The sequence below is a fragment of the Astatotilapia calliptera genome, chromosome 6 (genome assembly GCF_964374335.1).
Source record: "Astatotilapia calliptera chromosome 6, fAstCal68.1, whole genome shotgun sequence".
NCBI classification, from domain to species: Eukaryota; Metazoa; Chordata; class Actinopteri; order Cichliformes; family Cichlidae; genus Astatotilapia; species Astatotilapia calliptera.
The window spans coordinates 12,092,432-12,118,678 of NC_137427.1; the positions used below are offsets into that span (position 1 = coordinate 12,092,432).

The 26,247-nt window shown below is 41.5% G+C and overlaps 1 protein-coding gene across 7 annotated transcripts in view; it reads left to right on the forward strand.

Annotated features, from left to right (window-relative positions):
• The window catches only part of add3a (adducin 3 (gamma) a), a 98,428-nt gene extending 72,861 nt beyond the window's left edge, over positions 1 to 25,567 (forward strand). For 4 of the 7 annotated variants that reach the window (XM_080302775.1, XM_080302774.1, XM_080302776.1 and 1 more), the window contains 14 exons: positions 5,305 to 5,443; positions 6,025 to 6,176; positions 6,988 to 7,068; positions 11,485 to 11,634; positions 12,078 to 12,221; positions 13,111 to 13,209; positions 14,731 to 14,907; positions 16,659 to 16,916; positions 17,149 to 17,253; positions 18,035 to 18,121; positions 18,885 to 18,908; positions 19,608 to 19,731; positions 22,202 to 22,294; positions 24,520 to 25,567. In XM_080302775.1, coding sequence (XP_080158901.1) covers positions 5,305 to 5,443; positions 6,025 to 6,176; positions 6,988 to 7,068; positions 11,485 to 11,634; positions 12,078 to 12,221; positions 13,111 to 13,209; positions 14,731 to 14,907; positions 16,659 to 16,916; positions 17,149 to 17,253; positions 18,035 to 18,121; positions 18,885 to 18,908; positions 19,608 to 19,731; positions 22,202 to 22,294; positions 24,520 to 24,770 — 1,884 coding nt within the window. In that variant the 3' untranslated portion in view covers positions 24,771 to 25,567. The remainder of the gene's footprint in view (positions 1 to 5,304; positions 5,444 to 6,024; positions 6,177 to 6,987; positions 7,069 to 11,484; positions 11,635 to 12,077; positions 12,222 to 13,110; positions 13,210 to 14,730; positions 14,908 to 16,658; positions 16,917 to 17,148; positions 17,254 to 18,034; positions 18,122 to 18,884; positions 18,909 to 19,607; positions 19,732 to 22,201; positions 22,295 to 24,519) is intronic. The other 3 variants (XM_080302777.1, XM_026170327.2, XM_026170329.2) reach the window with 3 other exon arrangements.
• The last annotated feature ends 680 nt before the right edge of the window (positions 25,568 to 26,247 follow it).

The following is a 26,247-nucleotide window of genomic DNA, read 5'->3' on the forward strand; positions in this document are numbered from 1 at the left end:
TCTTTATGTGAACATTACTGCAAGGGGTTCGATATTGTGTGGCGTTGTACTTTCAGGTGAGTGATGATGTGCTCCAGGATATGTTCTGAGATGGCAGTTTATGTATTATGAAAGAAGCTGGATTGGGTACAAAAATTGTTATCAGCAGATCTTTTTAATGCACAAAAAGACACTCAAACACTATTGATGGTTGTTTTCATACATCGATAAACCACCTTGTTAGATTGCAGTCACTAGAATGCATTTCCTCTTCCCAATGTTTATTTCGCTGTCTGTAAAGTGTATCATCCTAGAAGACAGTAAGGGGTTTATGTCGAGTACGTGAGAGAGATGTTGCTGCCGTTGCTGTTGGGGACAAATTCTACTGGTGCAGGCTCAGAGGTTAGATGAGGAGGAATCAATAGCATTGGTGAGCTTGCAGGCAGGCAGCTGTATGCTTTGTAACACTGTCACGTTGGTGGCTTGAAGGAAAAGTATTGTGCTGACATAACTGTAGAGGCTATGTCTGAAATTACAGGCCTCACCTGGCCTGTGCTTTTCTTTTCTTTTTCTTTTTTTTAGATAGATGCAGTTTATTACCAGCAACCCTGAAATTGCAGGTCATTGTGTTCCTTCAGTTTGGCTGTAATGCAAGGCTTTTTATTTTTTCAAGGTGAACGTAAACCTAACCTGTGACGGTAAATGATCCCAAGATAGTTTGTAGAAGACACTACATTACTTGAAACTTAATGTTCATCTTTTAAAGTTTAAAGCAGTAACCTGTTTCATATTGCACTCAGTTAAACTGTGTTGCAATGACTCATAGAAAACTGTAATTTTACATGAAGACATGAGCTGTGTGTGTGTGTGTGTGTGTGTGTGTGTGTGTGTGTGTGTGTGTGTGTGTGTGTGTGTGTGTGTGTGTGGGAATGGTGAAACTATCGGGAGCAACACAGATTTCTTTGATGAGCACAAGCACAGACGTGCAAGGTCGACTTTGCTCCAACACTCTCATTAAAAAGTCCCGTCTGTCTTTTCCACAGGATGACATCAACGGTTTAAACGTCACCTGCATCTGCAACACCAGTTTTAACAGAAACGGTGGAATAGCACCAAAAATATCTTTCTCTACTGGTCTAATCACACAAGACCACACAAGAACATGGTTCAGTCAATCAGCTCAAATATGTGCATGAAAAAGCTCGATATCAGCCAACTGTAATATAAAATAAATGCTAAATTAACATAACATAGACTGGATTCTAAAGATCTGAAACTCCATTTGTGTTTTCCTACAGATACTCAGTTTGATTTTTCGTTGTTTTTTTTTTGTTTTTTTTAATATTCACCACCCTCAGGCTTTTACCCTTCCACTGAGAAACTGGCCAAGCTCCAGCCCTCATGTCGACTTAACATTCTCAGCAGCGCTGCAGTTCAATTTTGAAAGATTGGCTGTTGGCATTTTGGAGCAGCCATGAAAACACCTCCTCATTTCTCTGATTGGATCGTTTTGTTTTGTTTTTCCTCCAGTAAGTGGAGAGACTTGATTAGCCTGGTTGTCTGTTGGTGAGTTTGGTTCACCAAACTCACCTGACACCCATCCCCCACATGTCAAGGTTGTCAAGGTGGAAACTGTATTTAAACGATGAGCAGGTAGAGCACTGTGGCTAAAAGGGAAACTTGACATGTGACGGTCATTTAGTTGTTGTGGAGATGTGGAGGTTTTGCTGAATATTAATGATACGATCCACTTTTTGGTCCCTGGATTATTCTGTGGGAACCTAATCCCTGCTGTCATAATCTTCTTGGGAATGGCGAAACATAAATTGTAGAGCAGATGCCTGTGTGTGTGCGCGCGCGCGTGTGTGTTGCTATGCCCATGTGTTTTCTGCCACTTGATTGGCACAAATGTTTGCCATTTGAATCCATGTACTGAACAGGTAATTGTGCTTGTGTTGTAAATCTAAAGCAACACAAGAACCATGACTGAACCATGTTCTTTTGGGATGACATTTTTCTTTTAACAATGAATAGCGTGTGGTTCTGTGGTTTCTTTGTGGTTCCAGTAAGCTCTATGAAGCTATTCAGCTTGTTATTTTGTTTTCTGGGTCTGCAACTCTCTCACATCTCTCTTGTTTCATCTTGCTCATTGCCTTGGTCTACATTGCTGAACATGGTGGCGCATTCAGCTACTGAAGAGTCACACGGAAACTGGTTGACAAATTAAAGGAAAAACCAAAGTCCTTAACTCCTACAGTGTGTTGATCTAGCAGCTCTGTCATGAGAGGCATTTTGCTGGAATGTTTTGTGTCTGCCAGTCCCTGTAGAGAAAAATCATGTTCCTGGAAATCATTGCAGTGTTGGAATGATCAACTTTACTCTTTGAAAGAACTGTATCCTGTTAGAAGTGGTCTCAAGGGACATGGATGGATTTGATGATCAAGAAATGATGCCAATCGTATTCTCTGCCTTTAAGCTGTGTTCGCAGTGAAATGTTGACCAGGGATCAGAGAACGTGAATTATATTCTGTAACTTTAAGTGACTACAGGAGAAATGACCCAAAGTGGGCTGGAGATGAGATAAACTTTACTCAACTTCCAGGCAAGCGATGGAAGCAACTATCAATGAGAGCGCAGGAAACAGCTGATTAATAAATGACCTGGTAATAAATATGTTAGTGTTACCTAGGCAACTGGAGACAAGTGACTGCAAAATGGAATGAGTGAATTCCAAGGTGGAAGAATATTTATAGTCAATAGAGTTAAACGCTGTAGCTTTTTTGATTGCACTTGATACTACTTTCCCTTTCATTTGTTATGCATCTTGTATCCCTCAGCACTTAATGAGAAAAGGTCAGAAATGCAGTATACTGGACTTATTATCAGCGTAGTGTCCAGGCCCACAACTCTGGTGGGTATGTGCTAAGTGTTTAAATAGCTAAATGTTAGCCACTTCTAAGGAACGGTAGAATGTCAATGTCAAAGGTTTAACTGTACCAAATGATGGGATTTCTGCTCATGTTATGTCATCAGTTTCACAAGAACAACTAGTGACAAGCTCGCAGTTTGAGATTAGAGAGAACTTTTAGGCACAGACTGAACTTTGTAGTTGAGTCGGGAACACGGATTCTGCCGCAGTGATACGTTTCTGAGTCACGGCTCTAATTTACTGTAGGTTTAGTACAGTGACTTTAATGTCAGTCTGATTGCACAACAGTCTCCGAAACACTGACACCCAGAACAACAGCAACTTAAAACAAAGAAGACCCACCACTGTCAGACATCCGCAGCAGACCAGTTGCTCCAGCAACCTCACCACCAGGGATGGAGGAATGTCTGGCTGTAGTTCAGAACCAGCAGTGTCCTGACGCAGGGGGTTGATCCACATTTAACGACAAAACATTCGCATAACACTAATGGACTCATCCCAGTGTGGTGACTGAAGGGCAAAAGAGGAAGTTAAGTGTCAGTGATGTTTTTGTGCACTAATGCAGCTCCACTGGGAGTGTGTGGACTGTTGCATAAGTACTGAAATAAAGGTATCAATATTGGATGTTTTCCTACTGGAGGCTTCATTGCTCGGAAAAAGGGTTTGTGGATTCATTCAGCTTTCTTGCGGTGCTCTTTTCTTTCCAGAGGTTTCCATCACTGGTGTTAAGTTTCAATCAGGACTTTAAAGAGGCTTCATAGTGTTTTTGTTATTGTCAGTGATGATGGCAAGTTCAATTGGAGACAAAACTAAAGATTTTAATGATTTACCTGATAGACGGAAATGTAAAGGTGTATGAGATGAATAGATGATGAAAACAACTAATTGATCTGGACAGATGTGTTTAGAAGAGACTCTGTGTTAAATGGCACATAAACACTAAGAAGGAATAGAAGTCAGTAAAGATGTGTCAAACACTTCTGATCTTTTGGTTTTAAAATAAGTTACACAAGTTATTTAAACCTTAAGTCATACATGCTAACAGTATCTGTGATTTGATAATCACTTAGCTTTAGCTTGATGGTATATCAGTAACAACTTACCTTTTATTTGCAATTACCTACCTACAACACCTCATTGATGAGGCTATTTGGATGACCAAGGTCTGCTAGGAAAAGGTAGAAACAAAAGTTGAAACCAAAACAAACGATAACACAAAATAAACTCTTGCTGATCAAATCAAATATCTCAAACTCAGACTGTCGGACTTTACCTGTCGTCGGCATGTGCTGTATAAGAACATCACATGTGTGATTAAATGCCGAAACCCGCACGTACTGGTTACAGCTTTAGTAAAGTCAGCTGGTAGAGAGGTGAGAAAGCCCCCGGGGGAGGTTAAAACCTTACAAAGGTTATCTGGAGATACAGATGGATTTATTACTTCATTTGCTGTTATTTATACAGCCTAGCTGAATATTACCTGCAGTTTTAAACACCATCATATTTCAAACGCTAACATCTACAATAGGATTTATGACTCGACTTGATTTATGAGCACTGTGAGAAAGATGCTTTACCCAGTACTCTGTATTATGTCACTCAATCAGCTGTGCGTTTATGGGGTCTGCATAAGAGCTTGTTAGCATATACTGTATCGTGTCTGTGGACTCAGCAGATGACTGGACAAGAGGATTAGCTACAAACTAACTTTCTCCCAGTTACACCAAGCAGCCAATCAAAGCACAAGCAGCGAGCTAACCAGACGAGCAACCTTTCCGGAGCTTGTTGTGTATCTAGCCAATCTGGGCCCAGCTTCGTAGAGCGCTCTTAGGATGATTCAGATTGACACCCAAATAGGATGTCTAATCTGTGATTAGCACGTCTCCCACGATCTTCCTGTCTTTACTCGCATTCTTCCTGTCTCTTTGAATGTTCCCACATCTTTTTGCTCTTTTATCTCTCTGTCACTACTAATCTACTCCTTTCTCCTCCCTCCTATCTTCATCTGTCTCGCCATAGTCTTAGTTTTCTTTGTGATATTGCCTCACTTTGAGATTAATACACCTGGATGTCCAGTTTCAGTGAAATGTTTTCATTTTGTGTGTGTGTGTGGGTGTGTGTGTCTCCCAGTTAAGCTGCATAACACCTGATTAAAGCCCCCTGTGTTGAACGTAAAGGCTCATTTTTATACATGGAATAAAAATGTTTGTTTTTGTTTTTTTTTTTTAAACGAGGCTTGATAATGTGCTAAAAGTCACAATGTGAAGATTAACCGGTAAATCCTTTTTACTGTTGCTTTTCTTAATTTGAGGGTTAGATTTGTAGTTCTTGACACATTACGTTCTCAGTTGGCTCGTGTCCCCTCTCAACCTTTTGTCTTTCCCTATCTTTCTCAGGCTTTCAAGGAGGAATTGGAGAGCCTGATCCAAGAGCAGCAACGGAAGGGGAACAACCCCACTGGCCTGCTTGCCCTCAGGCAGATCGCAGACTTCTTTATGGCCAGCACAGTTGCCGGTTTCAACACTTCCCCCCTCAGTAAGTGGTCACTGTGCTCGTTACCCCAGACAACCAGACACTAACACATGCCATCCGCGCCCTGGGTGCAATAACTTTGAACTGCACTGAAAAACAAAAGCACAGCCTCAATATTGGAATATAGGAGATCTATACACAAACATGAGCTTTGTGTGCTTAAGGGCATAAATACTCTTAGACATCCCAGCCCCAGACTCCGGAAAAGCCGTGCATATTTCCATGGGTTTTGATCCTTTGCAATTTCTGTCCAAGAGTCCCATATGTGAAGTCAAAGCCTTGGAATGCACAACTAATGCTAAATTAGACGTCAGAAACTGTGTAGCCTTTTGGTTTAGCTAATTTTTTAAATATTGTAATTAAAGACAACAAAAGGCATTAAAGGACTGAGTGCTGCTCGCATCACCCCACTGTGTAAATTAGGATTCTCATGTAGAGTCAGATACACCATTAGATACAAATCCAGATGCTAGCTACAGATGTCTGGTCCTGAATGGTTGTCACTGATATTAATACCACCTGATCCGCAATCTGCATTTTTAACATTCCTGCTCCCCCTCCTCTCATCGTCCATGATCATTTAGGCCTGGGGATGGTCACTCCCATCAACGACTTGTACGGAGTGGAATCCACCACGATGGTGAAAGGCGAGAAGCTGACACGTTGTAAACTGGCCAGCCTCTACAGACTGGTGGACCTGTTCAGCTGGGCACACTTCGCCAACTCCTACATCACAGTAAGACACTACTCCAAAAGCACAGATGTACTGGAAATTCCCTATTATCTATCTAGTTCATAAATTTTACCGTCTCCTGTATTATTTCCGGGTACAAACATTGAGGGTCTGTTTGCAGAGAAAGCTTTTATTGTCATTTCAAGGGTGTTTCAGTCTAACAGTAATTGTCTCGAGGTTACAAAAACATCTTTAATATCACAACTTAAATACCTGGCTTGTCATTCACAACAAAGATTATTGTAACCTTTGACTTTCTACAGAAAACTGATACTACAGTTCAAAAACTGTCCACACAGACTTTCAGAATGTCCTCTACTATTCTATGCCTTTGTTTAAATGCTATATATTGCACTATTCTTTTTTTTTTATTTAAGTGCCGTGCAAAATTCCCAAGAAAGTCTAGTAGTGATGACTTTACAATGCCTCAATGCATTTTGCAATAATTTCTTTGTGACCACATCAGCTGATGGCTCAGCTGATACACTTCTACACATACAAATGGCTGTCTCATATAAGGCACGCTATCTGAGCCACTTTAGACTCCCCATAGTGGTTGGACCACGGCAAACCACTCTGCAGTCCACTTCCACCCAAGTTCCTCCATTTCATGCTGTATCTGACTCCCTGTTGCCCACAGAAATGTACAGGGAGGTTGCTGGCAAGCATGTTTTAATTGCAGATCTGACTGTTTAGTCCATATTTCAACTCTTTCTTAATGCTTTGTTATTCTAATGCAGTCCCAACTTGGGTCTGGTTAATTTTTTTTCTAACTAAAAGTAACCTTTAGTCCTCAATCTGTGTTTTCTCCTAGGGCCGAGTCAGTAAAGAACAAGACCACATCCTGATCATCCCCAGAGGACTCTCATTTGCTGAGGCATCTGCTTCAAACCTGGTAAGAAACACGAGCCACTGTGGTCTCATCCAAAGACAGTTTTTTAACTACAAGCTCTGCCTGTTAATTTAATTTCTTGCTACAAATGAAATGCATCGTAAATGTCTGCGTCAGCATCCTTCTCTGTGTAACTGTGCCAGCATTACATTGGACTGTAATGGCTTTGCATTTGCTTTACTCAACTAGCGCTCTCCCATTACCAGATGAACTTTTTTCCAGTGCTTTTTGGTCTTCTCTGTGCACAAGATCCCACCGTCTCTCTCTGACTGTCCCTTTTGTGTACGTGTTTATCATGTTCTGTGTCACCGGCACCTCTCATGTTGACATTAGCCGCTCTGTTTCTCTGTCAGCAAACACTGTAGGTGGTTCAGTCTGTCCGTCTCCCCAGTTTCAGCTGTGCTCGACATACCACGGCGCTAAATGTGCAATAATGTGTTTAAGAGTTCGTTGGCAACCTCGTTACCTCCCTCTGTACGTTTCATCTTTCTGTTGCTCTTGTCTCATCAACATGTCTCATCCTGATTGTCGGACTTCTGTTTATTTCTGCTTTTTCCATTTGACAATTTAAAAAACAGAACCAGGGTTCGCCTCTGTGTAGCTTTGTTGTACTCTCCTACTTTGTCTTCGACACCTGCGCAAACAGATAAAATCCGGGATAATATGCTGCAGGTGTGCTTCTGCAGCCAGATTGTGAAATCTGTCAGCACCTCGCTGACAAGCTGATTTCACTTTTTGACCTGCGAGAGTGGTTAGAAGGTAGTGATATAAATCTCTGCGCCTAACTTGCTACTTCCTGATAGTAAAGCCTCGTGGGTGGCTGAGTGGTTTGAACATGTCCTTGTTGAACTCAGTCATTTTTGAGTCTGTTTTTAATTTAATAGGGGTTTGTTTGTCTTTTTTGCTTTAGTTCAGCACAGACACTGTAAACTTGCCCTGAAAATCTGCTTTATTTCCTTAAAAGGGAATAAAGTGCCAAATTGCTGATAATAATTTCAGACAATAAATTCTCTTTGCAGTGCAGACACAAAACAAGCGTACCTACCTGAAACCGCCAGAACAGACTCTCTTCACTAGGGTAACTTTGCTGCCTCAAAAACCTGTTGCTGCAATAGTTAACTAGTTAGACATGGACGTTGACATGTCTTTGATTAGCACACAGAAATAATAGTTCAGTACTGCAACAAAATAATCAGGATAAAACTTGATATTTATTTATTTACCAATAGCAGTAATGCCAGCAGTATTTGGTTCATATTTATTTTGGTTCATTGGTTCCCCATATGGAAAAGATATATATATAAATCTTATAAAGTTTGTATCTGTCTTGTGTGAAACTTGTATGAAAAGCATATAAGAGTGAAAACAGATATAAGATCCCTTGAAAAATTATATAATGAAACTTGTATGTTTTGGATACTTACTAAAACAATGTATGAAAGTAATGAGAAAGTGGCCACTTTCATGAGAAAATCATGTAAGCCTTATATGATTTACTCATGAAAGTGGCCACTTTCATGAGTAATCACATATAGGTTTTTACTATTTCTTTTCCATATGGGTCATGCCATATATTCATTGTCAAATGTCAGCTCAAGGCTGATAAGTCCATTCAGGCTTCTTGGTTGTTCATCCTCCCAAGTATACTTTTCTGTTATTCTATTAGCAAAAAGAAAACTTTTACCTTTGACGATGTTGTGTTAGTCTTAGTTTTAGCTCTGTTGCTGCACAAAGTAACAGATGATGCTCTTACCTTCTGTCTCTGGCTCAAATCATTGTAAAGTGTAATTAATCATGTCCATGATTGCAAACTCAATCAAACTTACTTGCCATAACTTTTACTAGAAGCCACAGAATCCTTAAAAGCAGTATATGGCAAACTTATTCAGCTGTGAGTATTTTTAGTTTGTTTGTCTGGACCACATCCATCTATCCTGTGGTCGGGCAGTAAAGTTGACCACAGCACTGCATACGCTGAAAGACAGAACAAATTCGTGTAACCTGGCACTTCCAGATTTTCCTTAGTGTTTGTGTTTTGATGCCAGTCCGGCACTGCTTTGTTTATATCCATCTGTTTAATCTCTCTCTCCACTTTCAGCCGGCTTTGTCTTAGTAAGCTCAATAGTTACATGATTAAGTTCAAGAGTTTAGGAAGGCAAAGAAATTGATTAGGAGGAAGTCATCCAGAATAAAGCGTGTCAAAGGTTGTGTTGGGGTCAGCTGTGGTGCAGTTGGCTTTGGTTAGTTTGCATCTGTCTCTCCCTGTCAGTATTACTCTTTGAGCTTTGAGGTGATTCTGAGGTCAGTTTGAGTTTGGAGTTGAAAAGAAAAAATGTTTGGTCCATCTGGTTGTTTTAGTTTAGTCTGAAGTCACAGCAAAGTTTCCCATTTCATGTCTCTAAACTTCTCATTGAAATTACTGTTGACTACACATCAGAGTCAAAAGGTGAGAGAATTACTCTCTTTACTCTTTGATTTGCTTGAATCAGGCAACCTTGAACCCTTGAAGGAATTCAGAGATTTCCTTTTCAGTTTCAACTGCCTGCTTCTGGCCCCACTCTCCTTATCAGCTTCTAATCCCCTCCCTACCATGCAGCTGCATCACATTTCAGATTCTTTGACACGTCCTTTGACTTATTTTTAAGATTAGAGGTGCTACACCGGCCATAAGGGCCTCTCAGTTTGAAGGGCTGAAGTTTGAAGAGCGTGACGGGGGTGATCCAATAATGGACCGGCCATGTGACATAACGGTGTTCGATCACACGGCAGCTGGCTATGGCTGTCAGGAGAGGGTGTGTGGAGACATAGATGGGGTTAGTTACTCACGCTTAGCTAGTGCCATTCACTTTCCTCTGCTGGAAAGATCAATAAATTCATCTGCCCAAACACCCATATGCCTTTTAAAAGTCTGAACACCACTCAGAATGCGTCTGAGGATTTTCAGCCTCATTTGACCCAAAGATCGGAAACAATCTGTGGACTCTCTTCAGGAAAGAGACGTATTAACCAGTCGAGCTGGTAATTGCTCAGGCGCTGTATTGGCCCCGTGCCAACACAATATGGTTAATTTTCAACAATATTTTTAGTCGTATGCAGTTTTCTGAGGTTAAATGTCTTACTGAATTTCCTTGTTTTACTAAAGAATGAATAAGTAGTGACCAGATATAAAAAGGATGTAAAAGGAAATACACTCTAAACTATCCAAGTAGTTATAAACCTCAAACCAAGTAAAACAAGATTATTTATTCAGAAGTTTGAGTAGTGGCAAGTTTCCCATGGTAACACTTTGGTCTTACTTTTAAAAAATCTGTTATATTCTCAGTGATCAATACTCGAGTGTCAAGTTTTCTGCGAGGTGAAAACTTAAAGCCACACCTCCAGTAGGTTTGTGCAGTTTTTGTTATTGAATCGTTTTTTATTCCTAAAATAAAAATGATCTGTTGCTACCAAAGCTAATGAGTAGAGGCACAGCTCTGAAGAAGCCCTGGATGGGAAGGGTGGGTTTTTAGTTTGAGTAATATGATGATGAGAGATTAAAAACAGAGTTTGAAGGGGTTTAAAAAAAAAATGTAATTCCTTTAATTTTGGAAGGAAATAGTTTCCTGCTCCACGCACACTTTAAGTACCAAACCCCACACTTTTGAGCTGGCTCAGTTTGAACTGGGTTTGTTTCATGAGCCTCTGACTGGATGATGGATGCCGTGTTCCTGGTGTGATAACACACTCTTGGACCTTGTTGGGGGGGGGGTCAGAAATGTGAGCAGGCTGCTTCTGGCTTGTATCACAGAACAACATGTGCTTAGTGATGCCAATTGTGCACAAGGTCTGCAGGCAAAGTTGTGTTTTCGGTTTGTTATTAGGTTTTACTGTGAGGACTGACATCTGCACTTGCTCTTCCTCCAGGTTTTATATCACAGTCTCTGTGTCCAGTTATCAGTCTCTCTCCCCCCCCCCCGGTATTGTACTCTCTGTCCCTCCAGGTCCTCTATATATCTTTTGACTCGAATGCTTTTCTCTCCGGTCATGTAATCGAATAACTGTTAACTGCTTGGTAATGAAGTTGTCACAGTGAGTCCACTCCGTTCCACTATTATGTTTCCTGGTAAAGCGTAAATTCATTTCCCAGAGATGAGCATACAGAAAGGAGGAATTGTTGTAATGTGATTTCTGTGCCATCATACTCACAGATGTTGGCTTATCTTTAGGCCTGCTTGGTTAACACTGCAGGGTTATAACCTGCTTGTGAGCTAGTTTTGTTTCGGCATATTTGATTTCACTGATGTTGTGATGGTTTACAGTACATCGTCTCTCTGTGGCCTCTAAAGCCGTGCCGTACTCTTGCCGCTTATTGCTTGGGTTAAAGTGTTTTTAACCACTCAAAGCAGATATCCTCAAAGCACCCTATCCTTGCCTCCCCAGGTGAAAGTCAACATCATCGGGGATGTGATCGACCAGGGCTCCACCAACCTGAGGATCGACCCCGCAGGTTTCAGCCCCCATGCTGCCATCTACTCCATGCGTCCAGACATCCGCTGCATCATACACGTGCACACTCCTGCCACAGCAGCTGTAAGTTCACATTACCACACGTTATATTATACCCAACCTTGCAAACCTCTCTGTGATGATTTTCCCTGCAGATTGGTGCTTGATGCTTATTTTTTTTTTAAGAGGGGTGCGATTTCAATTTGAGAAGAGGTATTTCAGGCTGGATGAATTTGAATAGTGAAGTGATATCCCGTAAAATTACCTTGACACCTCGACCAAAAGGGAATATCTTTAAACGACTCGACAGCGCAGAAATGAAAGTTTTCAACAACAAAGAGGCTCATCACCGCAGTCATCAGAGAGCGCCAGAGTTTCCAAGCTTTCTTCCCACAGGAGCACCAACGAGAAACATCTGCTGCCGAACGTTAAAGAATAATGCAGCTATACAGCTGTAATCCACCGGTCAACGTTTCTCATTGCTGGCATGTCTCTGCTGTCTCCTTCTCACCTTTCTCCTGCTTCAGGTGTCATCTATGAAGTGTGGTATCCTGCCCATTTCCCAAGAGGCGCTGATCTTGGGTGATATTGCCTACTACAACTACCAGGGCAGTCTGGATGAGCAGGATGAGCGCATAGAGCTACAGAAGGCCCTGGGGCCAACAACAAAGGTAGGCGAAGCGAGGAGACTAAACATTGTGCAACATCTTCCATCACTTTTGCATAATTGGTTTGCGATTTGAAGAATCCACACTGTAAATAAAAAGTGCAAACAATAAACTTAGCTTTGTGCAGATGTATTAAAAACCTTTCTACCAGTATCTCTAGCTTCAGACTGGAGTGTGTATGTCCCAGAGGTTTGCTGATAAAAAAGAGCCAAAATGTGTCTTTGAGTCGCGTTTCTGCAGTCTTTCAGACAACAGACCAAAACTTTTAGAGGCTTGGAGCAATTTAGGCCCATATGTTGGGGTAGTTCAAAATAATCAAGCCTGTTTTAGATCTCATCCCTTTAACCTAAGACAGGAAAACGATTGAAATATCAGGGTGTTTATTTCGAACAAGGAGCAATAGTAGGGCAGTCAGGCACCCTTATTTTGGGTTTTCTATTTGCCTTCCATGTGTATGTCTTGCTTTCTGGCGTCTTTAAAAAAAAAAAAAAAATCACCGGTTGATGGAATTTAAACTGGAAAACATTCTGGGAATTCAAGGGAGTTTCCGCTGCTTGTCTGTTGCCAGGTTCTGATGTCATCGCCCAGTGGCCAAGCCCTTGTTGATACATAAAATCATAATGATTTCAACCTTCAAACTCTTGAAGCTCTTCTGTCCCCTGGGCCAACATTTTTTAAGAACTAGAGAAAACAGAGCTTCTGGATACAAATCAGCATGAGCACGCACATTCTCCATCAGTACTTCCATTGACTTGGTTACTTGCTGAATAAATAAAATAAACACCATCTAACGGTCTCATTTAATACAAGTTAGAGAAATGGACCTGTAGTGCCTCTCTGTGATCGGACTCTTCTGATGCTTACAATGACTTTTTCTGTGTGCGCGTTCCAGGTTTTGGTGCTGAGGAATCACGGCGTGGTTGCTCTCGGGGAGACCATCGAAGAGGCCTTTCACTACATCTACAGCGCTCAGTATGCCTGTGAAATCCAGGTACATATTGCAGAGCCAAGTGCTGCTGGTACCCAGTACATTCCTGCCCGACACACACTCACGCTCACACTCACACTCTCTCTCTTCGGCTTCCAAACACACGCATTAGTCCAGGAGGGCGGTAGCTTTCCTGCTAAATCTAATCTCCACAGCTGCTTTCACATTTCTCCCTCTCTATTTTAAGAACACTCTAACTCATAATCTCTCCCCATGTGGAAAATGTTGGCCAAACACAGCTTTATAATAAGGCTATTAGGAGTCTGATGAAGGGAGTAACAATCTGATGTGTTATTGTTGACGCTGGTCCAAAGCAGCATTAAGAGAAGGATGGTGTTCTCCGTGTTTTGTTTTTAATTAGTAAAGCTGAACAGAAGGTGATACATAAGATTTCAAGGGGTGAGAATTGGGCAGCATGAATGAATGTTTATTGACTGCATGTTCATTTTGAGGTTATCTTAAGTGTATATTCATATTTCATGTAATGTGTCGGTCTGCGTAATCTTTTCCGATAAGATGGCGATAAGCCCGGAGAGCGGTGGTGTGTTTGTCAGGGATTGTGGATTAGCTCAACTTAGCTGCAGCAGTATTTGAAATGGAACATAAGAAATAATATTTTTTTTAAAATCTCAGTGGCCATTCAGACACTTCTCACTGCCGTGTATTTATAAGGGTTTGGATCTGTTTGTTGTGCACCTGTTAACATATTGCCAGACGTCCTCTTTAAGTGACCTTTGGTGTCCAGCAGTGGATTCTTTGGGTCCTGTGGGCTGCAGGATGGTGGATCTTTTACTGGTGTGTGTTGTAGTGCACTGCTGGTGGAGGTTATTAGTGAGTGTCATTGACTTTGGGGTGTGTGCTTGGTTTGCAGCATCGATTAGGTGGATGCTGCATGTCAAAATAACATCCACGTGAATTACCCAGAATATCAAACTGTAACAAGCTGATAAACGCTGCCCACTTTGCTCGGTGGTAGTTTGGTTGGTGCAGCTGACTGCTGTGCAGCTGTTTCCATTTTGAAGGGGCAGTTGTAGCAATAAGTGAAAATACAGCTGTGTTGGATTTCTGTTGTCTTGCTTTTTGTTCTTGCGTGTCTTCCTGTTCATTGGTGAATATGGTGGATTTTAGAGATGAACGGCTGTGCCCCCCCGCTCCACTGTAACAGCAAACCAAATCTCCTGATTGACTCTCCCTGGTCAAGCAAAAGAAAACATTAATCCATCCCGCAAAGCCCAGCCCAGCTTAATTTCTCGAAATAAATCCCCTCAGGCATGTTTGCATGTCATCTACTGTAAATTCAATGCCGTGGTAGCCGGAGGGGTCTCTCATTTTGGTTTTGCTAAATGACACTTTTAGTCTGCAGGGGAAATGGTCAGGAAATTTGTTCCTGCTTATGCTCCTTTTAGATAGATGATCCAATGCCGCACATGTATTATGAGAAGGGGGGGGGGTGTTGTTTATTTTTGTGTTGCGTAAGCCACCAGCCACCAGTAGAAGCTCACGTCTGTCTCCCTCTGTCCTCAGGTTAATGCCATTTCTTGTGCTGGAGGTGTGGACAACCTTATAGTGCTGGACCAGGAGAAGTACAAATCACGAGTGTTCGCCGTCGCCTCGGCGGGTGCTATCAACATGGCTGGGCAATACAAGTGGAAAATCGGTGAGCTGGAGTTTGAGTCTCTGATGAGGATGCTGGATAATCTGGTAAGTGTATAAAGAAAAACCTAAACATCAAAAGTGAAAGTTTTGTCAGTTTACCACACAAACCCCCCCGAAAAAGACACAAAAAAGACCTAAATAAACACTTGCATAGTTTTAAAAAAGATATATATGACACAAAAAATGCATAATAATCATAAAATAAATCATTTTAATCTTTACTTGTTTTGGCTTTGTGAAATCAGGAGTGTAATCATTTGTTTTAGCAAAGTAACCCATCTTGGTTTCACTTAACATGAGTAAGATCCCTGCTTCAAAACCAGGAGTAGACACAAATCCCTGGTATCCAAGGGTATCCAGTGTGAAAGCACTCAGTTACTGATTTATAAAACGATAATAACAGGCCTATATGGATTTCATAAAAGTGTCACATCTGGTGTTTAACCACTATGGCACACATTTGGTCTGAGGTTCGTTTTAGTTCACCTTTCTGTTTGTTTCAGTCTTATTTCTCTTGCACTAATGATGGAGAACTATTCAGCTACTAGCTGTGGTGGCTAGTGTGGGTGAACAATACTGGAAAAGGGCGCCACCTACAGTAAACTAAACTTTTAACTTGCAATGCAAAGAAGCAGTGCTGATTCCAAAGCTCATCTTTGGAAAGAACAGCAAATGAAACTTAAAGGAAATGGAGGAGCGTTTTGTTAGTACAGTGATAACTTTAAAAATCTGGAGTGGTTCAGTCCCTGGAGATTTGCTGAATGTTCTTCCTTGTCTCAGATTCTCATGCCTTTTGTCCTCCTTGCATCTCTATCCGCGTGTGCTTCGCTCGCCTGCTTCACCCGACACTTTTCACCTTTCTCCATGCTTCCCTCCCACCTTTCTCTCCTCTTTTCCCCCTCTGCTTTCTCAATGAATCACTGCCTCCCAGACTGTTGCAACTTTGAATAGTTCATCTTTGTCTCCCTTGCTTTCCTACTCTCCCCCTTTACACACTTCATAAACGGCATTTGTGTCAGATAAATTCTTGGATTCAGGACAGGACCAAGGCACATTTGTAACAAAAAGGGAGAAAGTGGGAGAAAAATCGAGTAGTTATACTGTGTCTCGGCAAGCTGCCAGCTGTGAATATTTAGAAATGTCTGAATATAAAGCAGAATTTTGCAGGAGGAGATCACGCCAGCTCAGTTAGGTTGAAATGTCAGTATCGACTGAGATGTGGGGGCTGAGATGAAAAGGAAAGGGGGAAAGACAAAAGAACGGAACCTCGCTGTCAAGCCTGGTGTGGAAAACTGTCTGAAAACCAACTGGACTAAAAGAGTGCACTGAGGGACGAGCGATGGGAATGTGAGAGAAAAAGATGGTTGGGAATAAAGTGGAGAGAGAGAGAGAGAGGAAAGGAAGGGGATGGAGGGAAAAGGGTGAGAGAAAAAGGGGGTCAGACAGGAAATGACTATCTAACGCTGTCCTCTGTGTTGCCAGAAAGCCTGCAGTCAAAGCACAGTCTTTCTTTTCCATGTGACTAACTATGAAACTGGCAGGCCAACCAGCATTACAGGAATCAATGCTCATTTCTGTCGTTCATGTACTAAAAACGAAACCGATTGAATGTTTATTATTTATAATGTCAGCTGTGAAATCAATGTCATGATACAAAACTTATTCTGGAGCAGTAGTCATGGATGATGTGGGGAGACTACTGTGACATATGACAAGGCCTATGTAAATGTATGGATCAGCACAAACCAGATAAAAGAAAGCAAACCCTACATGTGATCCTCTGCGACGCCTTTTAGGGCTACAGGACAGGCTATGCATACCGGCACCCCATCATCCGGGAGAAGCCGAGGCACAAGAGCGACGTCGAGATCCCCGCCACGGTTACAGCGTTCATGTTCGAAGAGGACGCGGATAGTGGTGCAACACGGCTGCCCTTCAAGTTTCTCCAGCAGCGGCAACAGAGGGAGAAGACACGCTGGCTCAATTCACCCAACAGCTACACCAAGGTCAGCGTAGAAGGTGGAGAGGAGCGCTACAACAGCCGGACAACCACGGTGAGCAGTGTGGCTGGGAAAGTTGGTGTGTACATACCCACAGCTACTGTGGACTGCTGTGTTTTGGCTGGACTTGCATCCCAGTGCTAAGAACAAATGGTACTAGATCACCATCTAGTGGCTAAATTGTGAACTACAGGGGTTCAGCTGCATCATCATTATTATTTTTAATATTATTAATATTATTATTATATTTTTTGAAACAAAGTTTTCACTGGTCTTCTGTTAACAGTGGATGAAGGCAGATGACCCAGGAACCCCAATTCGTATCGAGGATCCCAATCAGTTTGTCCCTCTCAACACAGATCCCACTGAAGTGCTGGCGAAGAGGAACAAAGTAAGTAAAACTACCATTTTCGTAGCTTGATGCTACGAACGTGACGAAAATCTAAAGATGGAGTGACAGAAATTGTAGGATACACTTTACTATTTTGTGCTGGGTTCTGTTTAAAAGTGTGAGGATATTAACACTTAATTAATAATTAAATAAATCTCTATCATAGCCTCATATGTTTAAGGAGGGCATAACAGCCACAATGCTACTTTGAAGTATCAGGTTTTTTTGTTTTACTATTCTGAAAGCCAAATATGAGCATATCTACACCAGGGGGTAGCTAACTAGAGCCATGCTAAATAGTAATAGTATTAATTTTACTATAAAGGTAATAATGTTTCAATAAAGATTATCTAGAAATCACCAAACAAAGCAGAAAACAGTCGAAATCAATCATTCAGATTAACAGAGGTGAGGATTTACAGCAGCCAGTCCCCTAAATTTAACATTTATAGTATCAAAGTAGATTAGTTATAAAAATAATTTTAAAGAGTCGCCTACTGTACAGTTGTTGTCAAGAGTGTCTCTTTCTACCATACTTTTATGTGTATAGTCTGGTCCCCATGTAATCATACTACTGTATAATTTGTAGTCAGTGCTTGTGAAGACGGCTACATTTGAACTGTCACTGCACTGGTTTTAGAGCATCTTACAAAATCAGTACAAATCTAGGCACTGAAACATCTGACTGTATCAGGCATGTTGTCCTGATTCCTGACAGAATGTTTGTGTTCACTTGTTTGGGTTATTAGAGTAAGTCACCGTGTGTTTCGTCCCGTTACAGATCAGAGAGCAGAACCGGCTTGATGTGATGTCATCAGGGCCGCGGTCTCAGCACCTCGCAGGCATCCCTGTCGATGAACCGCGAAAGGTGAGAATTTCCTCTTTCTCGCCTCTAAACCTCGTGTTCTGTGGAAACCGTCGTTTTTAGAGAGCAGAGCTTCAAAGAAGAAAGTATCTGGTGGTAAACTGTAGATGTGTAACATCTAATATCTGTTTTAACAAGACAGGTTTTCACAAAAAATGCATAAAGTTTAAGCAGTTAGATGCTGTGACTTAACAATAAATACTTTTAATTCCTCTTAAAGGGCACACCGGGGTACATGACAAACAGTTTTTGCAGGATATTCTTCAATTAACAGAAAGTCCTTACAGATATTTGAAGAAAATCCAGAATAGCTGGTGTTGATAATGCTATAAAAACAGTTGAGGTTTGCAGGACATCTTTATCTAACTTTAAGGAGAAACTTATAGGTGGGCTTAGTTGTTCTGGCTGATTAGAGATTTGCTTTTTTGTGATTATGATAGAGCTTTTCTGCATATTACAGGAGTTTCCTAATCTTAATGACTTAGTGAGAACATTAGAGGAGGAGGACTCTCCAAAACTATTAAAAAAAAAAACTTTATCCAAAATTGTTCAGACTGCCAGTTTAAGCCACTTTAATGACATCTCTTGAACACTAGGGGGAGACAAGTAAACACATTTATAACGGATGAAATGAAGCTCTTGACAGTTGCACTTTACTAGCAAGGATAGAATTGAATGTATAAATTAATGGAACAAGTGAAGTAAAAATGTCTCAACTAGAAGTTGTGGTGCTGATGGTTTCGTGGTTTAATGTTTTGTCTTGAAGGATCTGGTGCAGATAAACGTTCTGGTAAATACCAACGTACGTTTTCCTGTCTGTGGTTGTTTTTAGTTTTTTACTTTTTTTTTTTGTTCGTTTTATGATTTTTAACACTTCATCACTCGTTCTGATCAAAAACCACTGCATGTGTTGTAGTAGAGTTTTGCTTTAAAATTGACAACTGTTTTCAATGTATTACTTGTTTGCTTTAAACGAAACTGCACTTATTCGTGAGAGTTGTTGAAGTGTGATGATTTGTTGGAGCACGAGTCTTTTTCTGACATTTTTAGGCAGAAAGCTTAGCAGAGATTTAAGCTCAAGTGCGTTGTGTGTGTGTGCACGAGTGTGAGTAATAAAAACATCTTGCGTGGAGTTGATTAGATGTGGACTCTGTGATGTGGTTTTATCTTTACACGAGCTGCCTTAGTCATCCTCTAATGAATGATTGTCATCCTCAGACACAGTGGGTGTTTGTGCCATTTTTAAAAAACGTATTTTTCTTTTAAGTTGGTCAGTGCAGTCATGACTAAAGAGGCGGTGTTGTTTTCTCTGTGTGTGTGTGTGTGTGTGTGTGCGCATGTTTTTTTTGGTACGTGTACCTTTGGTGTGTGCTTGTGTGTTAGTACATGGTTTGTTTTTTAAATTTCAGAGTGTGTGCCAGTGCCTCCTGATTATTTCTCTCTGTGTACGTGTGTCCCATCCTCACCCCTCTGCCTGTCTCCTCCCCAGCCATACGTGCCCACAGAGGAAGAGCAGATGGCTCCCCTGCCTCCCAACCCTTTCAGTGAGTTGTCAGAGAAGGCGCTGGAAGAGTATCGCAAGAACGTGGAGAGAAGGCAACTGGGCCTCAGCGGTACGGCACATACGCTCACGAATACACTTCTGTTAACAACCATCAAAGCTCACGCACACATGGCGAGATGAACTCGAACCCAGAGTTTTCTTTCCTGCTGCCAGCTGCAGACGACCTTACCAATCGGTGAAGGTTCATTAAACAACAAAATATTGAGCCGGGGCTTGAAACAAATTGGATCAATAATCAATATGCAAGATACAATTTGAGCGCGCACATCGGGAGATTAGTTTGAGCCAGCAAGAGGAATTGTCATCTGCTTAGCTGGGTGCTGGCGTCAGTTTACTCCGGTGCAGGAAACTGGTCCTTTTCTTTTAATTTATCACTTATATCATGGTTTTGATACATTTATTTAAAGTAAATCTTCTTTTTTTTTTAAATGCTGGTCTATTAACCATCACAATCATCTTTAATAACCCTGAAGGAAAAACTAAGACCTCAAGAAATCTTGAATATGAATTTATCCAGTTCCGCTTGTATCTCTTGAGAGCTGAGTGAAATCAGTTTGTGTTGCCCCTGGATTAAAAGCTCATCGGCACCTAAAACTACTGTTGGTGTTTGAGTCATTAAAGGGGTTTTTTGCACGTTTTAAAAGACTTTAAACTGTGGAAAAAATAAGACACTAAGAGCCAGATATTCAAAAGTCCTTAAAATAAACAGCTGGAGCAGATTTCAACTTGAGCTTAAAACTAATCAGGATTTCTTAAAATTGGTTCTGCAATTACAAAGCCGTCCCCTTGGAGACTGATTAGTAAACAGCTCAACTTTCCTTTGTGCCCTCTCAGCAGTCTGGTGGTAACAAAAGATTTAAATGATCTCGGTCAACGCGTGCACAGACGCACATCTATATACCTATACGTCTATATCTATATGCAAGGTCTATGGCTGCTTTAAACTGTGTTAACCTTGTCAACACACACACAAATACACACACAAGTCAAGGCTAATCATATTAGCCTTCTGTCCTATTATCTTTCAGAGAGGCAGAGGAAAAATCAATAGCGAATCAATATCTGGGGGGCCTTCTGTCACACTGGAGCACAGTGAATGTGTATTTGTGTGTTGTGTATATTTGGGTAAGGCCATGTGTATGGATGGCTGCAAATGTTCTTCTGTGCATATGAAACATGGTGCGACTGTATGTGTGTAAGGGGCCAGTGTGACTAAGATGGCAGAGCGAACAGACAGCAGGTCTTCACACCCGCCACATGATCAGAGCCCGTTGCTATGACACTTTTGCCCCCATAGCCCCATGAATCCCCGGTGACCAATCTGGAGACAAGCTGGAGACCGTCTGGAAAGGCCTGATACATGCTCGGCCCGGACGCGCACACACACGTTTATAGGCTTAGCCTGCGATTAGTTGTGACATGCAGATTGTATATATTGATCATTTTTTTAAAAACAGATTGATTATAATGCGCATTATATAAGAGAACTGATCAAATTGAGCTATATGTGACATAGATATGTATGAACACATGTACAGATGCGTATTATGTGCTATATGTTTCACATGAGGTGACAAAGCTCATGCAAATGACTACACACACTGAGATCATCTCATCTGAGGCTCGCACGCATTTTTATCTGTGTATATACAGAACACCGAGTACTATCACTGCACAGATCAGGCTGTTATGCAAACACGTCCTATACGCTGTGCTTGTAGGAGTTGTGAATGATTGTGACGACTGCCAGCTCGATGTGTAAGCCCGAACGTACTAATGAATGTGTTAAAGTGATCAGGGAACGTCTTTCATTCAGACTAATTGGTGTTTAAAATAAAATTAAGCTACCGTAGCTAAGCTGCGTGGCAACACTATGTGCTCCTTATGGTTGGATAGAATTGTTTAAGAATCTAAAGTTCAAAGGGGACTCATTATGCTTGTTTCTTTATCTATTTTAAAGAAGAATATAAACTTTTCTCATAATCTCCTTATTCTATATAAGAGTGACTGAGATTTCTTTTCTTTCTTGCCCTAAACTAAATTTTTCTGTATTTAAATGTCTCACAATACAAATACTTCAGTCTATGTAAATGAGACATCTCATAAAGAAAGTTTAAACTTTGGTGGTCTAGCTAGCAGTGGACCACAAGTCACCATCAAGAGCGTTGTCTGTGTTAAGGTTTAGCAAAATTTTACAGTGTGTGCTCAGCCACCCACGCCCGGGGGCGGGTGGATTGATGGCACTCTGATAGCTGGGTGATCAGCAGACAAGGATTTTGTAAATTTTGTTGGAAAACAGCTGTGCATGGCCTGATTCTAACATGTGTGTGTGTTACCACTAATCTGTCAACCTCCCCACCCCACTCCCTCCGGACCCTTCATCCCAATTCCCTCCAACCTCTCATCCCACTCACCCCTGCTGTCTTCCCTCTACTTCCACCCCCTACACCCTGCCACAATCCTCTCATCCAACCCTCACAACCTCCCCCCACCTGGCCCCGTCCCTACCCTCCCTGCAGATGGCGAGCACGAGCTAACCTCTGACGATGGCTCCACTCTCTCTCAGTCTCTGTCTGTCACCCAGTCCCCGCAAAGCACTTCAGCTAAAGAAGGTATCACTCACTCACAGACTGAATTGTTTTTCAGAATGAGCTTCACTGTCTTGCTTTTTGACTTTAATGTCCGACGTGTGTTTGTGGACGAGCATGAGAGCGTAAATTTAACTGCAATAGACTAAATGCTTATTATACAGTGCCTGAACTAGCTCATGCTGTATTAACTAGTCTTTCATGTTAAAACGTGGTCATCTAATTCAATGAAACTGCAACAGTTTCACTACATTTAATACCTCTCTGGCTTTTTTTTTTTTTTTTTTTTTTTTGACAATTCAAATTTATATTGGGTTATGAAAATGTAGCATTGCCTGAAAGGTATGAATTCATATTTTATACACTTATTATTTTGCCATTGAGGGTCCAAAGGTTTGTTTGTTTTTTAGAGCAATGGGAGAAGCAATTTTTAAAGACTTGAAGTCTTGTAAACTTATCAAGCATTCAGGGATTTCTGTGATTTTGCAATTGGTTGCCAGAGAGTAGCTGCTTCAAGAAATGGCATCAATTTGTGGTTATATCAGCCCAGCACTTTTCTCTCATTTTATTGCTAAGATAAACGAACTCCCTCCTGATGAAAACTCATACTTCCATTTTCTGCTAGTTATCTGGGTCTGCTACGGTGTGAGTAGTGATGCCCAGACCCCCCTCTCACCAGACAGTCTTGGGGGGGTAAGCTGTCTACCATGTCCTGCCCAGAGGTCTCCTCCTTGTTGAACATGCCTGAAACACCTTGCCTAGAAGGCGTCCTGATCAGATGCCTGAGTCGCCTTTCCTTTTGATGTAGAGGAGCAGCATCTCTCCTCTGAGCTGCTCACCCCTATCTCTAATAGAGAGCCCAGACATTCAAAGAAGGCTCATTTTGCCAACAGTTAAATATTCGTTTGGTCACTACCTACAGCTTGTGGCCATAGATGAGAGTAGGAACATGGATCAGCCAATAAATTGAGAGCTTTGCCGTCATGCTCTGCATCACTTCCTAATGAAAGATACAAGACGGTATTGATTTTCTTATTTGGCTCATTCAGTGTTTTTATCTAAACTTGAGGTTTTGTCGCAGTCTTACACGCATCATTATAAAGACTGTTCATTTGGTGTTAACATCACAGATCTGAGGGATTGGTAATGGGAAGTTTCACATCACTGGGTTTCTTGCCTGTTGCCGCCCTTTGAATGTATTTCGTCTGTTAACACGCAAGATTGACATTTGAAGCCATTTGGTGTGCCGCCAAGAAATGGCAGGATCATAGAGGTCTCTCTACAAGTTGTAAATAATGGCACTATGGGATTGGCTTCCTGTCCACTTCCTTCCAGGGCAAACACGCAAAACCACACAATAACAATTAACCAATAACGGTGCGTTCACTCAGGGGACCTATATTTTCTGACACTGTCACCATGAGGTCAGCCGTGGTGTACAGCAAGCCTTTTAGTCCAACCATCTGGTTTTTATGCAATGATGAAAATAACCTGAGAGGACACGTTTGGTGCGTAATATGAAACCAGCGCCCTGGATTGGTTAACCTGCATTTGCAGCACAGAGAACGGAGATGTGACGCTTCCCGGCATGTTACGTGAACACCGATTAAGGCAGTGTGTGCAGTGTGCTGTTCAAAGCTCCCATTTTGTTGGGTTGAAAGGAGGGCAGACTCTCTGGGCTATCAGGTCACTGGGGTTTTTACGCAGGGATATTACGAAATATGTAGAGCACGGGGACACTGTGTGATTAGTACATCCGACAACAGAGCCTCGCATTTGGCACAAGAGGACACAATGAGACACAATAAGAGATGAGACATATTCAGTGTGAGGAAAATATATTGATTTAATCAGTCATTCCTCCAATATGATAACATGAACATGCACCTCAGTGATGCTCCACCAGTAATAGTTATGAGTTTGTTCTTGGTGGACATCCACAAGATGAAGATTCCTATTGGTGGAAAACGACTAGAAAAGATCCAGTTTTAATGAACTCTGTTTAACTACCAGATAATAGCTTGTATGCCAAAATGCTAAACATGATCATGATGTAAAAAGCCAAAGAATATTTTATTTGAAAAGAGAATGCCTTGCAGCTCATAGATTTACCCTACATGTATCCCTTCCAAAGAACACTTAAATCCAGGGAGCTCTTCTTTGTCGTGGGAGAATTTATCACATCTTGCAGATGTTGTGCCCGATGTTTTCACCTCTAACTTGTGTCTGGCTAATTTCCCTTCCCGCAGAGAACCACACAGGACTGATGAACGGTAAAAACGACCACGGGGACGTGGACGAGGAGCTGTCAAAGCGCGTGAGCCAGCTGACCACCAGCGTCGAGAGCGTGGAGATCACCGTGCGCTCCGGGGAGAAAATCGAAGAGGCCCTGTCCCCCGAGAGCTCGCCCTCCAAGTCGCCCAACACCAAGAAGAAGAAGAAGTTCCGCACCCCATCCTTCCTGAAGAAAAACAAAAAGAAAGAGAAGACGGAGGCTTGAGAGCGAGCAGGCAGCAGGGGGCGAGGCAGACGGGGAGATCATCTGCATAGAAGAATGAGGGGCAAGCAAACCCCCGTTTTCTGTTTAATAATGTCTGTTTTTATTTTGTTTTAAATGTCCTTTTATGTTTTTAATTTTATTTGTTTTTTAACAAAAGGTTTTATGTGCAAAAGGCAGAGGAAACGAATTAACAAAAATCTGTTTGTAATAAAAAAAGAGACGTTTTCTCCTTCTGCAAAAAGACAAGAAAGCTTAGGGGTTTGGGGCGGGCAAGTGAGGCCACAGATTAAAACTGCAACAGATGTGGGGTGGCTAGGGCTGGTAGTGGGGTGTCTGCACACCTGACCTCCTGTGCAGGGCTTTAACGGGGCTCCTTGAAAGTGTCATTGAAGGCCGGTTTAGATCCTGAGTTTTTGGCTACTCCTGTGATTATTCCCGGGTTGAAAAATGGAACGTGAAACCACGTTGTTTTTTTCTTGCTTCAAATAATTGGAATGCAGCCCGAGTGTTGTAAAACTGCACACGTTTAAAAGAAACGCTTTTTTTCCTCCCCTTCTAAGACCTTCCAGCCCTTTTACCTCCTCCTCCTTCTTCTTCTTTTTTTTTTTTTTTTTTATATCCCGGTCACCTGACTCTGCATACGGAACAGCGAGACCACATAAAATTTCAAGTCACACTGGAAAACTGGTCTCAGAGGGAAAAAGAAAACAGCCACAGGGTTTGTGTTGATTTATTTACTGTGAGAGAGGCTCTCTCACGCTCTTCAGGCTACTGTAGGCACAGGCTTCTGACAAAAACCTTCTTTTCAGCTTGTTGTGGTTGAACTACAGATGAGTTTTAAGAGTAGAGACAGTGAGGCTGACAGTCTATCACAACTTTTATCTGAGAGAGAATATTTATGTAGCATTTTTTTTTTCATCTTGTCCTTTTCATCTCAGTGTTTGTTGGTTTTTTTGCCAAATTAATGGGAGGAAAAAACAATCTCATCTTAAGCAAGCATCTCTATTTCTAGTTTGTCATCTCATTTTTACTGAACACAAATTTGGTATTAGTTGACTGTTTTGTACTCATTTCTAAGCTTCTACAGAGAATACAGATGTTATGCATGATTTCTCTTTTTTTCCTGTTTTATTTTTTTTGCAGCAACTGAATTTATTTGGCTGTCTTCTGTAGTGATGCCTGATTTTTTTTTTTTTTTTTTTTTTCAAATTATATTCTAACCTTCAGAGTACACAAAGTTACTATATAACACAGATATATGAAAACTGGATATGTTGGCTATAGATTTATTTTCTCGTTAGCTATATATTTTTTAATTTCATGGTGCAGCACTTTTTGTGGTATATAACACATTTTAGTTGCAAGTGGTTTCACCAGTGAGGAGGATCGTGAAGTAATTTGGTAAAAGTCGTGCAAGTAGAAAGCGAGGCATGGTGTCGGGGAGCGGTCAGGACCCAGAAAGTGAGTTGAATGAAGA